This window comes from Octopus sinensis, linkage group LG15 (genome assembly GCF_006345805.1).
Source record: "Octopus sinensis linkage group LG15, ASM634580v1, whole genome shotgun sequence".
Classification (NCBI taxonomy): domain Eukaryota; kingdom Metazoa; phylum Mollusca; class Cephalopoda; order Octopoda; family Octopodidae; genus Octopus; species Octopus sinensis.
In genome coordinates, this window is record NC_043011.1 from 7,529,608 (window position 1) to 7,544,957 (window position 15,350).

General features: G+C 51.6%; 1 protein-coding gene across 1 annotated transcript in view; it reads left to right on the forward strand.

Moving 5' to 3' along the window:
• The window catches only part of LOC115219840 (ribosomal biogenesis protein LAS1L), a 46,419-nt gene extending 31,321 nt beyond the window's left edge, over positions 1-15,098 (forward strand). The window contains exons 13-14 of the mRNA XM_029790126.2: positions 1,687-1,825; positions 15,006-15,098. Coding sequence (XP_029645986.1) covers positions 1,687-1,825; positions 15,006-15,042 — 176 coding nt within the window. The 3' untranslated portion in view covers positions 15,043-15,098. The remainder of the gene's footprint in view (positions 1-1,686; positions 1,826-15,005) is intronic.
• The last annotated feature ends 252 nt before the right edge of the window (positions 15,099-15,350 follow it).

Here is a 15,350-nt window from a genome sequence, read left to right on the forward strand (position 1 = left end):
TATAGAACTTTATTGAAGCTGTTTGTATGTATTTCTGTGTTTGTATTTTTTTGCCTGAATGACAAAAGATTGTGTGTTTCTGATGGTAGAACTAAGTCAAGTAAATCAACCCCAACGTATTACTGGCACAATTTCTTCCCATTCCTATAAAATTTACTGTGTGCCTAAAAGATAAACTGTTATTATCCCAGGCCAGTGAAAGAGACTGTTGGTCGATTTGCTTGCTAGAAACAGCAGCTAAATTCCCTCTAATCACATTTTTATGTTATTGTCACAGATTGTAAAAATTCACTCACACACACACACATGTGCGCACTCGTAGCTGTGTGGTTAAGAAGTTTGCGTCCCAATCATATGGATTCAGGTTCAGCCCCACTGCAGAGTACCTTGAGCAATTGTCTTCTATTATAGCCCCGGGATTGTGGAAACTGAAAGAATCCCACGTGTGTTTATGTGTGTATGTGAATGATTTTGTGTCTCCATGTTTTGACATTGTGCAATAGGTGTAAATGAGTGTTACTGTCACACAATCTTTGGTGAAAACATGTCAGGTCATGGGGTAATGTCACCTTGCTTGGAAACAGGTTAAGGGTTGGTGACAGTAAGGGCATCCAGCTCTAAAATCTCTGCCTCAAGAAATCCTGTCTGATCCTCGCAAACATGGAAAAGTGAATGTTAAAATTATTATTATTGTTGTTGTTATTGTATGGCGGTGAGCTGACAATTGTTAGCTTAATGTTAAATGCTGATGATGTGTGTATCATTATCATTGTCGTTTAACGTCCGCTTTTCCATGCTGGCATGGGTTGGACAGTTTGAGTGAGGGCTGGCGAGCCAGGAGGCTGCACCAGTCTCCAATTTGGTCTGGCAAAGTTTCTACAGCTGGATGCCCTTCCTAACGCCAACAACTCTGAGAGTGTAGTGGGTGCTTTTATGTGTCACCGGCATGAGGGCCAGTCAGGTGGTACTGGCATCGGCCACACTCAAATGGTGCTTTTTATGTGCCACCTGCACAGGAGCCAGTCTGGCGGCACTGGCAACGACCACACTCGAACGGTGCTTTTTTTATGTGCCACCAGCACAGGAGCCAGTCAGTGGCCCTGATATAAAAGATGGGATTGTAATGGTTGGAGAACCTGTTAGTCATTGACCTGTTAGCTTAACCATGTCTAATCTGAATCTAAACAAAAACAACAGCCATTATTCATCATCATCATCATCGTTTAACGTCTGCTTTCCATGCTAGCATGGGTTGGAAGGTTCAACTGGGGTCTGGGAAGCCCGAAGGCTGCACCAGGCCAGTCAGATCTGGCAGTGTTTCTACAGCTGGATGCCCTTCCTAATGCCAACTACTCCGTGAGTGTAGTGGGTGCTTTTTATGTGCCACCGACACAGGTGCCAGACGAGGCTGGCAAACGGCCACGGTCGGATGATGTTTATTACATGCCACCGGCACGGAGTCCAGGCGAGGCTGGCACGGCCACGATCGGATGGTGTTTGTTACGTGCCACCAGCACAGAGGCGAGTCGATGCGGTACTGGCTACGGCCAGGTTCGGATGGTTTTCTTATGTGCCACCAGCACTGGTACCACAAAACTACAAATTCCATTGATGTTCATCGATTTTGATTTGATTCTTTGATTCTTTGATTATTAACTGTAATATATTTCCCCTCCTCTTTCTCAGACACCAACTGGGAAAACCACTCACTAGGCTGTGTGCCATACCACAAACTCTCGTTTTCAAACCTTGAGTTTTATGATATCAACGACCTTCCGGCCAAAAAGCGGAGAATGTTTGACCATTATTCCGAACACCAAATTGCGTAAGTTTGTTTTAGTTTTTAATTACTTTCCTTCTTTTTTTTTTTCTCTTTTTAATTTATTTATTAAAACATTTTGAATGACTTATGAAGGATTTTGTCTTTTATTTCTCTCCATTCTCTGAATGTCTTTTACTTGATAGAATGGTGTATATTCTATGGGTAGTGACTAGTTTTGTTTGCTAAATTGTAGTTTCTGTTTGTTTTTGTTGTACACCTGATGCGCTGTGCATGAGAGGACCCAATCAAGCCGAGTACACCTGTGCTGGTGGCTTGTAAAGAACACCTTTTGAGAGTTGGGCCTCAGGGAGGCAAGGTGGCTGAGTTCCTTTTGAGTGTTGGGCCTCAGGGAGGCAAGGTGGCTGAGTTCCTTTTGAGAGCTGGGCCTCAGGGAGGCAAAGTGGCTGAGTTCCTTTTGAGTGTTGGGCCTCAGGGAGGCAAAGTGGCTGAGTTCCTTTTGAGTGTTGGGCCTCAGGGAGGCAAAGTGGCTGAGTTCCTTTTGAGTGTTGGGCCTCAGGGAGGCAAGGTGGCTGAGTTCCTTTTGAGTGTTGGGCCTCAGGGAGGCAAGGTGGCTGAGTTCCTTTTGAGAGCTGGGCCTCAGGGAGGCAAAGTGGCTGAGTTCCTTTTGAGTGTTGGGCCTCAGGGAGGCAAAGTGGCTGAGTTCCTTTTGAGTGTTGGGCCTCAGGGAGGCAAGGTGGCTGAGTTCTTTTCAAGTGTTGGGCCTCAGGGAGGCAAGGTGGCTGAGTTCCTTTTGAGTGTTGGGCCTCAGGGAGGCAAGGTGGCTGAGTTCTTTTCAAGTGTTGGGCCTCAGGGAGGCAAGGTGGCTGAGTTCCTTTTGAGTGTTGGGCCTCAGGGAGGCAAGGTGGCTGAGTTCTTTTCAAGTGTGGGCCTCAGGGAGGCAAGGTGGCTGAGTTCCTTTTGAGTGTTGGGCCTCAGGGAGGCAAGGTGGCTGAGTTCCTTTTGAGTGTTGGGCCTCAGGGAGGCAAGGTGGCTGAGTTCCTTTTGAGTGTTGGGCCTCAGGGAGGCAAGGTGGCTGAGTTCTTTTCAAGTGTTGGGCCTCAGGGGCAAGGTGGCTGAGTTCCTTTTGAGTGTTGGGCCTCAGGGAGGCAAGGTGGCTGAGTTCTTTTCAGTGTTGGGCCTCAGGGAGGCAAGGTGGCTGAGTTCCTTTTGAGTGTTGGGCCTCAGGGAGGCAAGGTGGCTGAGTTCTTTTCAAGTGTTGGGCCTCAGGGAGGCAAGTGGCTGAGTTCCTTTTGAGTGTTGGGCCTCAGGGAGGCAAGGTGGCTGAGTTCTTTTCAAGTGTTGGGCCTCAGGGAGCAAGGTGGCTGAGTTCCTTTTGAGTGTTGGGCCCCGTGGAGGCAAAGTGGCTGAGTTCCTTTTGAGTGTTGGGCCTCAGGGAGGCAAGTGGCTGAGTTCCTTTTGAGTGTTGGGCCTCAGGGAGGCAAGGTGGCTGAGTTCCTTTTGAGTGTTGGGCCTCAGGGAGGCAAGTGGCTGAGTTCCTTTTGAGTGTTGGGCCCCGTGGAGGCAAAGTGGCTGAGTTCCTTTTGAGTGTTGGCCTCAGGGAGGCAAGGTGGCTGAGTTCTTTTCAAGTGTTGGGCCTCAGGGAGGCAAGGTGGCTGAGTTCCTTTTGAGTGTTGGGCCTCAGGGAGGCAAAGTGGCTGAGTTCCTTTTGAGTGTTGGGCCTCAGGGAGGCAAGGTGGCTGAGTTCTTTTCAAGTGTTGGGCCTCAGGGAGGCAAGGTGGCTGAGTTCCTTTTGAGTGTTGGGCCTCAGGGAGGCAAGGTGGCTGAGTTCTTTTCAAGTGTTGGGCCTCAGGGAGGCAAGGTGGCTGAGTTCCTTTTGAGTGTTGGGCCCCGTGGAGGCAAAGTGGCTGAGTTCCTTTTGAGTGTTGGGCCTCAGGGAGGCAAAGTGGCTGAGTTCCTTTTGAGTGTTGGGCCTCAGGGAGGCAAGGTGGCTGAGTTCCTTTTGAGTGTTGGGCCTCAGGGAGGCAAGGTGGCTGAGTTCCTTTTGAGTGTTGGGCCCCGTGGAGGCAAAGTGGCTGAGTTCCTTTTGAGTGTTGGGCCACAGGGAGGCAAAGTGGCTGAGTTCCTTTTGAGTGTTGGGCCTCAGGGAGGCAAGGTGGCTGAGTTCCTTTTGAGTGTTGGGCCTCAGGGAGGCAAGGTGGCTGAGTTCCTTTTGAGTGTTGGGCCTCAGGGAGGCAAGGTGGCTGAGTTCCTTTTGAGTGTTGGGCCCCGTGGAGGCAAAGTGGCTGAGTTCCTTTTGAGTGTTGGGCCTCAGGGAGGCAAAGTGGCTGAGTTCCTTTTGAGTGTTGGGCCTCAGGGAGGCAAGGTGGCTGAGTTCCTTTTGAGTGTTGGGCCTCAGGGAGGCAAGGTGGCTGAGTTCCTTTTGAGTGTTGGGCCCCGTGGAGGCAAAGTGGCTGAGTTCCTTTTGAGTGTTGGGCCTCAGGGAGGCAAAGTGGCTGAGTTCCTTTTGAGTGTTGGGCCTCAGGGAGGCAAGGTGGCTGAGTTCCTTTTGAGTGTTGGGCCTCAGGGAGGCAAGGTGGCTGAGTTCCTTTTGAGTGTTGGGCCTCAGGGAGGCAAAGTGGCTGAGTTCTTTTCAAGTGTTGGGCCTCAGGGAGGCAAGGTGGCTGAGTTCCTTTTGAGTGTTGGGCCTCAGGGAGGCAAAGTGGCTGAGTTCCTTTTGAGTGTTGGGCCTCAGGGGCAAGGTGGCTGAGTTCTTTTCAAGTGTTGGGCCTCAGGGAGGCAAGGTGGCTGAGTTCCTTTTGAGTGTTGGGCCTCAGGGAGGCAAGGTGGCTGAGTTCTTTTCAAGTGTTGGGCCTCAGGGAGGCAAGGTGGCTGAGTTCCTTTTGAGTGTTGGGCCTCAGGGAGGCAAGGTGGCTGAGTTCCTTTTGAGTGTTGGGCCTCATGGAGGCAAGGTGGCTGAGTTCCTTTTGAGTGTTGGGCCTCAGGGAGGCAAGGTGGATGAGTTCCTTTTGAGTGTTGGGCCTCAGGGAGGCAAGGTGGCTGAGTTCCTTTTGAGTGTTGGGCCTCAGGGAGGCAAGGTGGCTGAGTTCCTTTTGAGTGTTGGGCCTCAGGAGGCAAGGTGGCTGAGTTCCTTTTGAGTGTTGGGCCTCAGGGAGGCAAGGTGGCTGAGTTCCTTTTGAGTGTTGGGCCTCAGGGAGGCAAAGTGGCTGAGTTCCTTTTGAGAGCTGGGCCTCAGGGAGGCAAGGTGGCTGAGTTCCTTTTGAGTGTTGGGCCTCAGGGAGGCAAGGTGGCTGAGTTCTTTTCAAGTGTTGGGCCTCAGGGAGGCAAGGTGGCTGAGTTCCTTTTGAGTGTTGGGCCTCAGGGAGGCAAGGTGGCTGAGTTCTTTTCAAGTGTTGGGCCTCAGGGAGGCAAGGTGGCTGAGTTCCTTTTGAGTGTTGGGCCTCAGGGAGGCAAGGTGGCTGAGTTCTTTTCAGTGTTGGGCCTCAGGGAGGCAAGGTGGCTGAGTTCCTTTTGAGTGTTGGGCCTCAGGGAGGCAAGGTGGCTGAGTTCTTTTCAGTGTTGGGCCTCAGGGAGGCAAGGTGGCTGAGTTCCTTTTGAGTGTTGGGCCTCAGGGAGGCAAGGTGGCTGAGTTCTTTTCAAGTGTTGGGCCTCAGGGAGGCAAGGTGGCTGAGTTCCTTTTGAGTGTTGGGCCTCAGGGAGGCAAGGTGGCTGAGTTCTTTTCAAGTGTTGGGCCTCAGGGAGGCAAGGTGGCTGAGTTCCTTTTGAGTGTTGGGCCTCAGGGAGGCAAGGTGGCTGAGTTCTTTTCAAGTGTTGGGCCTCAGGGAGGCAAGGTGGCTGAGTTCCTTTTGAGTGTTGGGCCTCAGGGAGGCAAAGTGGCTGAGTTCCTTTTGAGTGTTGGGCCTCAGGGAGGCAAAGTGGCTGAGTTCCTTTTGAGTGTTGGGCCTCAGGGAGGCAAGGTGGCTGAGTTCCTTTTGAGTGTTGGGCCTCAGGGAGGCAAGGTGGCTGAGTTCTTTTCAAGTGTTGGGCCTCAGGGAGGCAAGGTGGCTGAGTTCTTTTCAAGTGTTGGGCCTCAGGGAGGCAAGGTGGCTGACTTCCTTTTGAGTGTTGGGCCTCAGGGAGGCAAGGTGGCTGAGTTCTTTTCAAGTGTTGGGCCTCAGGGAGGCAAGGTGGCTGAGTTCCTTTTGAGTGTTGGGCCTCAGGGAGGCAAAGTGGCTGAGTTCCTTTTGAGTGTTGGGCCTCAGGGAGGCAAGGTGGCTGAGTTCCTTTTGAGTGTTGGGCCTCAGGGAGGCAAGGTGGCTGAGTTCCTTTTGAGTGTTGGGCCTCAGGGAGGCAAGGTGGCTGAGTTCCTTTTGAGTGTTGGGCCTCAGGGAGGCAAGGTGGCTGAGTTCTTTTCAAGTGTTGGGCCTCAGGGAGGCAAGGTGGCTGAGTTCCTTTTGAGTGTTGGGCCTCAGGGAGGCAAAGTGGCTGAGTTCCTTTTGAGTGTTGGCCTCAGGGAGGCAAGGTGGCTGAGTTCCTTTTGAGTGTTGGGCCTCAGGGAGGCAAGGTGGCTGAGTTCCTTTTGAGTGTTGGGCCTCAGGGAGGCAAGGTGGCTGAGTTCTTTTCAGTGTTGGGCCTCAGGGAGGCAAGGTGGCTGAGTTCCTTTTGAGTGTTGGGCCTCAGGGAGGCAAGGTGGCTGAGTTCCTTTTGAGTGTTGGGCCTCAGGGAGGCAAGGTGGCTGAGTTCCTTTTGAGTGTTGGGCCCCGTGGAGGCAAAGTGGCTGAGTTCCTTTTGAGTGTTGGGCCTCAGGGAGGCAAGGTGGCTGAGTTCCTTTTGAGTGTTGGGCTCAGGGAGGCAAGGTGGCTGAGTTCCTTTTGAGTGTTGGGCCTCAGGGAGGCAAGGTGGCTGAGTTCTTTTCAAGTGTTGGGCCTCAGGGAGGGAAGGTGGCTGAGTTCCTTTTGAGTGTTGGGCCTCAGGGAGGCAAGGTGGCTGAGTTCCTCTTGAGTGTTGGGCCTCAGGGAGGCAAGGTGGCTGAGTTCCTTTTGAGTTTTGGGCCCCGTGGAGGCAAAGTGGCTGAGTTCCTTTTGAGTGTTGGGCCTCAGGGAGGCAAGGTGGCTGAGTTCTTTTCAAGTGTTGCGCCTCAGGGAGGCAAGGTGGCTGAGTTCCTTTTGAGTGTTGGGCCTCAGGGAGGCAAAGTGGCTGAGTTCCTTTTGAGTGTTGGGCCTCAGGGAGGCAAGGTGGCTGAGTTCTTTTCAGTGTTGGGCCTCAGGGAGGCAAGGTGGCTGAGTTCCTTTTGAGTGTTGGGCCTCAGGGAGGCAAGGTGGCTGAGTTCTTTTCAAGTGTTGGGCCTCAGGGAGGCAAGGTGGCTGAGTTCCTTTTGAGTGTTGGCCCCGTGGAGGCAAGTGGCTGAGTTCCTTTTGAGTGTTGGGCCTCAGGGAGGCAAAGTGGCTGAGTTCCTTTTGAGTGTTGGGCCTCAGGGAGGCAAGGTGGCTGAGTTCCTTTTGAGTGTTGGCCTCAGGGAGGCAAGGTGGCTGAGTTCCTTTTGAGTGTTGGGCCCCGTGGAGGCAAAGTGGCTGAGTTCCTTTTGAGTGTTGGGCCACAGGGAGGCAAAGTGGCTGAGTTCCTTTTGAGTGTTGGGCCTCAGGGAGGCAAGGTGGCTGAGTTCCTTTTGAGTGTTGGGCCTCAGGGAGGCAAGGTGGCTGAGTTCCTTTTGAGTGTTGGGCCTCAGGGAGGCAAGGTGGCTGAGTTCCTTTTGAGTGTTGGGCCCCGTGGAGGCAAAGTGGCTGAGTTCCTTTTGAGTGTTGGGCCTCAGGGAGGCAAAGTGGCTGAGTTCCTTTTGAGTGTTGGGCCTCAGGGAGGCAAGGTGGCTGAGTTCCTTTTGAGTGTTGGGCCTCAGGGAGGCAAGGTGGCTGAGTTCCTTTTGAGTGTTGGGCCTCAGGGAGGCAAGGTGGCTGAGTTCCTTTTGAGTGTTGGCCCCGTGGAGGCAAAGTGGCTGAGTTCCTTTTGAGTGTTGGGCCTCAGGGAGGCAAAGTGGCTGAGTTCCTTTTGAGTGTTGGGCCTCAGGGAGGCAAGGTGGCTGAGTTCCTTTTGAGTGTTGGGCCTCAGGGAGGCAAGGTGGCTGAGTTCCTTTGAGTGTTGGGCCTCAGGGAGGCAAAGTGGCTGAGTTCTTTTCAAGTGTTGGGCCTCAGGGAGGCAAGGTGGCTGAGTTCCTTTTGAGTGTTGGGCCTCAGGGAGGCAAAGTGGCTGAGTTCCTTTTGAGTGTTGGGCCTCAGGGAGGCAAGGTGGCTGAGTTCTTTTCAAGTGTTGGGCCTCAGGGAGGCAAGGTGGCTGAGTTCCTTTTGAGTGTTGGGCCTCAGGGAGGCAAGGTGGCTGAGTTCTTTTCAAGTGTTGGGCCTCAGGGAGGCAAGGTGGCTGAGTTCCTTTTGAGTGTTGGGCCTCAGGGAGGCAAGGTGGCTGAGTTCCTTTTGAGTGTTGGGCCTCAGGGAGGCAAGGTGGCTGAGTTCCTTTTGAGTGTTGGGCCTCAGGGAGGCAAGGTGGATGAGTTCCTTTTGAGTGTTGGGCCTCAGGGAGGCAAGGTGGCTGAGTTCCTTTTGAGTGTTGGGCCTCAGGGAGGCAAGGTGGCTGAGTTCCTTTTGAGTGTTGGGCCTCAGGGAGGCAAGGTGGCTGAGTTCCTTTTGAGTGTTGGGCCTCAGGGAGGCAAGGTGGCTGAGTTCCTTTTGAGTGTTGGGCCTCAGGGAGGCAAAGTGGCTGAGTTCCTTTTGAGAGCTGGGCCTCAGGGAGGCAAGGTGGCTGAGTTCCTTTTGAGTGTTGGGCCTCAGGGAGGCAAGGTGGCTGAGTTCTTTTCAAGTGTTGGGCCTCAGGGAGGCAAGGTGGCTGAGTTCCTTTTGAGTGTTGGGCCTCAGGGAGGCAAGGTGGCTGAGTTCTTTTCAAGTGTTGGGCCTCAGGGAGGCAAGGTGGCTGAGTTCCTTTTGAGTGTTGGGCCTCAGGGAGGCAAGGTGGCTGAGTTCTTTTCAAGTGTTGGGCCTCAGGGAGGCAAGGTGGCTGAGTTCCTTTTGAGTGTTGGGCCTCAGGGAGGCAAGGGGCTGAGTTCTTTTCAAGTGTTGGGCCTCAGGGAGGCAAGGTGGCTGAGTTCCTTTTGAGTGTTGGGCCTCAGGGAGGCAAGGTGGCTGAGTTCTTTTCAAGTGTTGGCCTCAGGAGGCAAGGTGGCTGAGTTCCTTTTGAGTGTTGGGCCTCAGGGAGGCAAGGTGGCTGAGTTCTTTTCAAGTGTTGGGCCTCAGGGAGGCAAGGTGGCTGAGTTCCTTTTGAGTGTTGGGCCTCAGGGAGGCAAGGTGGCTGAGTTCTTTTCAAGTGTTGGGCCTCAGGGAGGCAAGGTGGCTGAGTTCCTTTTGAGTGTTGGGCCTCAGGGAGGCAAAGTGGCTGAGTTCCTTTTGAGTGTTGGCCTCAGGGAGGCAAAGTGGCTGAGTTCCTTTTGAGTGTTGGGCCTCAGGAGGCAAGGTGGCTGAGTTCCTTTTGAGTGTTGGGCCTCAGGGAGGCAAGGTGGCTGAGTTCTTTTCAAGTGTTGGGCCTCAGGGAGGCAAGGTGGCTGAGTTCTTTTCAAGTGTTGGGCCTCAGGGAGGCAAGGTGGCTGAGTTCCTTTTGAGTGTTGGGCCTCAGGGAGGCAAGGTGGCTGAGTTCTTTTCAAGTGTTGGGCCTCAGGGAGGCAAGGTGGCTGAGTTCCTTTTGAGTGTTGGGCCTCAGGGAGGCAAAGTGGCTGAGTTCCTTTTGAGTGTTGGGCCTCAGGGAGGCAAGGTGGCTGAGTTCCTTTTGAGTGTTGGGCCTCAGGGAGGCAAGGTGGCTGAGTTCCTTTGAGTGTTGGCCTCAGGGAGGCAAGGTGGCTGAGTTCCTTTTGAGTGTTGGGCCTCAGGGAGGCAAGGTGGCTGAGTTCTTTTCAAGTGTTGGGCCTCAGGGAGGCAAAGTGGCTGAGTTCCTTTTGTGTTGGGCCTCAGGAAGGCAAGGTGGCTGAGTTCCTTTTGAGTGTTGGGCCTCAGGGAGGCAAGGTGGCTGAGTTCCTTTTGAGTGTTGGGCCTCAGGGAGGCAAGGTGGCTGAGTTCCTTTTGAGTGTTGGGCCTCAGGGAGGCAAGGTGGCTGAGTTCTTTTCAAGTGTTGGGCCTCAGGGAGGCAAGGTGGCTGAGTTCCTTTTGAGTGTTGGCCTCAGGGAGGCAAGGTGGCTGAGTTCCTTTTGAGTGTTGGGCCTCAGGGAGGCAAGGTGGCTGAGTTCCTTTTGAGTGTTGGGCCCCGTGGAGGCAAAGTGGCTGAGTTCCTTTTGAGTGTTGGGCCTCAGGGAGGCAAGGTGGCTGAGTTCCTTTTGAGTGTTGGCCTCAGGGAGGCAAGGTGGCTGAGTTCCTTTTGAGTGTTGGGCCTCAGGGAGGCAAGGTGGCTGAGTTCTTTTCAAGTGTTGGCCTCAGGGAGGCAAGGTGGCTGAGTTCCTTTGAGTGTTGGGCCTCAGGGAGGCAAGGTGGCTGAGTTCCTTTTGAGTGTTGGGCCTCAGGGAGGCAAGGTGGCTGAGTTCCTTTTGAGTGTTGGGCCTCAGGGAGGCAAAGTGGCTGAGTTCCTTTTGAGTGTTGGGCCTCAGGGAGGCAAGGTGGCTGAGTTCCTTTTGAGTGTTGGGCCTCAGGGAGGCAAGGTGGCTGAGTTCTTTTCAAGTGTTGGGCCTCAGGGAGGCAAGGTGGCTGAGTTCCTTTTGAGTGTTGGGCCTCAGGGAGGCAAGGTGGCTGAGTTCCTTTTGAGTGTTGGGCCCCGTGGAGGCAAAGTGGCTGAGTTCCTTTTGAGTGTTGGGCCTCAGGGAGGCAAGGTGGCTGAGTTCCTTTTGAGTGTTGGGCCTCAGGGAGGCAAGGTGGCTGAGTTCTTTTCAAGTGTTGGGCCTCAGGGAGGCAAGGTGGCTGAGTTCCTTTTGAGTGTTGGGCCTCAGGGAGGCAAGGTGGCTGAGTTTTTCAAGTGTTGGGCCTCAGGGAGGCAAGGTGGCTGAGTTCCTTTTGAGTGTTGGGCCTCAGGGAGGCAAGGTGGCTGAGTTCCTTTGAGTGTTGGGCCTCAGGGAGGCAAGGTGGCTGAGTTCCTTTTGAGTGTTGGGCCTCAGGGAGGCAAAGTGGCTGAGTTCCTTTTGAGTGTTGGGCCTCAGGGAGGCAAGGTGGCTGAGTTCCTTTTGAGAGCTGGGCCTCAGGGAGGCAAGGTGGCTGAGTTCCTTTTGAGTGTTGGGCCTCAGGGAGGCAAGGTGGCTGAGTTCCTTTTGAGTGTTGGGCCTCAGGGAGGCAAGGTGGCTGAGTTCCTTTTGAGAGCTGGGCCTCAGGGAGGCAAGGTGGCTGAGTTCCTTTTGAGTGTTTGGCCTCAGGGAGCAAGGTGGCTGAGTTCCTTTTGAGTGTTGGGCCTCAGGGAGGCAAGGTGGCTGAGTTCCTTTTGAGTGTTGGGCCTCAGGGAGCAAGGTGGCTGAGTTCTTTTCAAGTGTTGGGCCTCAGGGAGGCAAGGTGGCTGAGTTCCTTTTGAGTGTTGGGCCTCAGGGAGGCAAAGTGGCTGAGTTCCTTTTGAGTGTTGGGCCTCAGGGAGGCAAGGTGGCTGAGTTCCTTTTGAGTGTTGGGCCTCAGGGAGGCAAGGTGGCTGAGTTCCTTTTGAGTGTTGGGCCTCAGGGAGGCAAGGTGGCTGAGTTCTTTTCAAGTGTTGGGCCTCAGGGAGGCAAGGTGGCTGAGTTCCTTTTGAGTGTTGGGCCTCAGGGAGGCAAGGTGGCTGAGTTCTTTTCAAGTGTTGGGTCTCACAAAAGCAGTGGCTGAGACCTTTGCCGTTGTCATGCTTGAGAAGACCCGTGAAGCTGAGCAAAATCGTATTCGTGGCAGATACCAGTGTCATACAAATTTTCACCTGAGCTGGTGACATGTAAAAGCATCCCGGTGTCACACAAATAGCACCCAAACCAGTGGCAAATAAAAGCACCCATTACACTCTTGGAGTGGTTGGCATTAGGAAGGGCATCCATCCGTAGAAAACCATGTCAAATCAGACTGGAGTTGGGTGCAGCCAGACTGTCCAGCCCTTGCCAGCACGGACAATGGATGTTAAACAATGATGATGATGATCTAATTTTTCTAAACTTGCAAGGGTCACATCACTGGTTCTCAATCAGGGTCATGCACACACACACACACACACACACACACACACACACACAAAAAACACTCCTTTCAGTTTTTTCAACTGAAATTCCTTTAAGGCCTTAAGGAGATTTCAGCAAATTGACCCCTGTATGTTTTTTTTTTCTTAAGCCTGCTCCTTATTCTGTTGGTCTCTTTTGCTGAACTGGTGAATTATGGGGGACGTAAACACACCAACACCTGTCTAACAAATCCACTCACAATACTTTGGTCAGCCCTCGGCTGTATTAGAAGACACTTGCCCAAAGTGCCATGGCGTGGGACTGAACCTGGGATCTTGTGGTTGGGAAGAAAGACTTCTTACCACACAGCCATGCATGCACCTATGGTTGTGTGTTGGCTTGCATTCATGCTCCATACAAGTCACTTTCTATGAGGAGTGTTATTGTTGTGGTTGTTGTTGTTGACATGAAAGATGAGGTCCTTTTAATCCTTTACTGGAAAAAAAAATGTCTCAATAATGTATTCATATCATCATCAATAAGCGTCCGCTTTCCATGCTGGCATGGGTTGGACGGTTCAACTGGGGTCTGTGAAGCCAGAAGGCTGCACCAGGCTCCAGTCTGATCTGGCAGTGTTTCTACAGCTGGATGCTCTTCCTAACGCCAACCACTCCGTGAGTGTAGTGGGTGCTTTTTACATGCCACCCGCACAAGTGCCAGACGGAGCTGGCAAACGGCCACGGACGGATGGTGCATTTTACGGGGGCAAGGCTGGCAACGGCCACGAACGGATGGAGCTTTTATGTGCCACCGGCACGGGGGCCAGGCGAGACTGGCAACGGCCACAAACGGATGATGCTATGTTCCACCGGCACGGGGGCCCAGGTGGGGCTGGCAACAGCCACGAATGGATGGTGCTTTTACGTGCCACCGGCATATATATATATATTGTCATCAACATCGTTTATCATCTGCTTTCCATGCTAGCATGGGTTGGACGATTTGACTAAGGACTGGCAACCTGGATGGCTGCACCAGGCTCCAATCTTGATCTGGCAAAGTTTCTACAGCTGGATGCCCTTTCTAATGCCAACAATCCGAGAGTGTAGTGGGTGCTTTTTATGTGCCACCGGCGTTTGTGTGTGTGTGTGTGTTTGTCCCCCCACCATCACATAACAACCGATGCTGGTGTGTTCACATCCCCGTAACTTAATGGTTCGGCAAAAAGAGACCGATAGAATAAGTACTAGGCTTACAAAGAATAGGTACCGAGGTTCGATTTGTTCGACTAAAGGCAGTGCTCCAGCATGGCCACAGTCAAATTGACTGAAACAAATGAAAGAATCTAACTCATGCCAGCAAGGAAAAATGGACGTAAAACGGATGAATGAGTGAGCAAATGGTTAGGAAGCTTGCTTTTCAAGCACATAGTTGAAGGCTCAGCCTGCTATAAGCTTTGGGTCCGAGCAAAGCCTTGTGAATGGATGGGAGGGTGGGGCATGTGTGTGTGTGTGTGTGTGTGTGTGTGAAAGTGTTTGTATTTCTTTTAATAGATGAGAGGGAAAACACACACTCACACACACAAAATTACAGATCATTACACATGGTTTCCTCGTTTGGGCTTTTAATCTCCATTTTACTTTTAGTCTGTTGTGTCTGGTCTTTGGGGGTTGATTCAAGCAGCAAATTGTGGAAAGATAGGGTCTTGACTTAAATACGGGGGCTGCAAAATGATAAGGTCAGCTCTTCCCTAAGGTCAAGCTAATCTGCCTCAGTTTGCAGTAATTAGTATTCCAAGAGACTCTTGTGACGGGAGCACGAATGGTTGGAGATGGAGGGGTGGGTGAGCGGAGGTCTTGGGAATCGGCCCAGCTGTTGGGAACAACACTGTTTCTCTCTCTCTCTCTCTTTGCTCTGTCCCCTTCTTTTGCTTTTCTTTGTCTGTCATCCTTTCCTCTTCTCTTCCCTCTTCTTTCTCTCCCTCTCTCTTTGATAGAGAGAATCACTTGAAGTAGACTTTACATTGTTTACATCTTTGCAATTTCTGACATGTGACTGATGTGTGTCTCTCTCTCTCTCTCTTTCTCCCTTTCTGTGTGTGTGTATATATATGTGTGTATGTATGTATAATATAATACACACTCGTCCAAACACTCAGATGCACTAATTCGAGGGCATGCATATTCAATTAACATAAAACGTTTTAAACCAACAAAAGACCCTCTACATGGTTGTTTGACTTGCTAGAAATAACAGCCAAATCTCCTTCAAACCATGTTAAGGGGCAGTTGGATAATGTGGTCCTAGGTTCCCTGCATGTTGGAAAATGGCAGGATGGTCACAATTGGAAGGCTTTTGATCATAGGTCTCCTCAATTAAGGGACTAAGTGGATGATTTAGTAAAATTGATTTAATTCCTTTGGCATGATGATGATGATGTTTACCATTTCTCTTTGGTGAACCACCTTTGATACCCATCTGCCTGGGACCACCCTGGGTTCTGTGATAAAAAACTGTTTTAAAGTGATCCAAAAAAACCCACCATCAAAATTTCATGTCAGTTTATGTTCCAAACACTTCTTCATCATCATCATCATCATTTAACGTCTGCTTTCCATGCTAGCATGGGTTGGACGATTTTGACTAAGGGCTGGCGAACCAGATGGCTGCACCAGGCTCCAATCTTGATCTGGCAGAGTTTCTACTGCTTGATGCCCTTCCTAACGCCAACCACTCCGAGAGTGTAGTGCATGCTTTTTATGTGCCACCGGCACAGGTGCCAGTGAGGTGGTACTGGCAATGACCTCGCTCGAATCTTTTTACACATGCCACCGGCACAGGTGCCAGTAAGGCAACGTTGGTAACGATTACGCTCGAATGGTGCTCTTTTACATGCTAGCATGGGTTGGACGGTTCAACTGGGGGTCTGGGAAGCCCGAAGGCTGCACCAGGCCAGTTAGATCTAGCAGTGTTTCTACAGCTGGATGCCCTTCCTAACACCATTTGTGTTCTGTATTTACTTTCTTGGCCTGACTTTCTAAATTCTTCAGGTTTTACCATTTTAACACACACATGCTTCAATGTTTTTCAGACTGTTTCTAATTCCTTGTTTTCGCTCTTTTCTACTTGCAGACATGCTGACCATTCTGAAGTGCTGTATGTTTTATAGAGAAAAGCTCTTCACTTTTAAAATTCAGTCTCATTAAACTTTCTTTACTAGTTTGATATTGTGTCTGTCTGTCTGTCTTTCTTTTTTCAATTTTTCTCTTTTTGGTGGGAAATATTCATTTCAAATTTTGGCACAAGGCCTGCAATTTAAAGGGACAGGCTAAGTTGATTACATTGACCCCAGTATTCAACTGGTAGTTATTTTATTGTAAGGCGGCAAGCTGGCAAAAACGTTAGCACGCCGGGTGAAATGCTTAGCGGTATTTCGTCTGCGTTACGTTGTGAGTTCACATTCCGCTGAGGTCGACT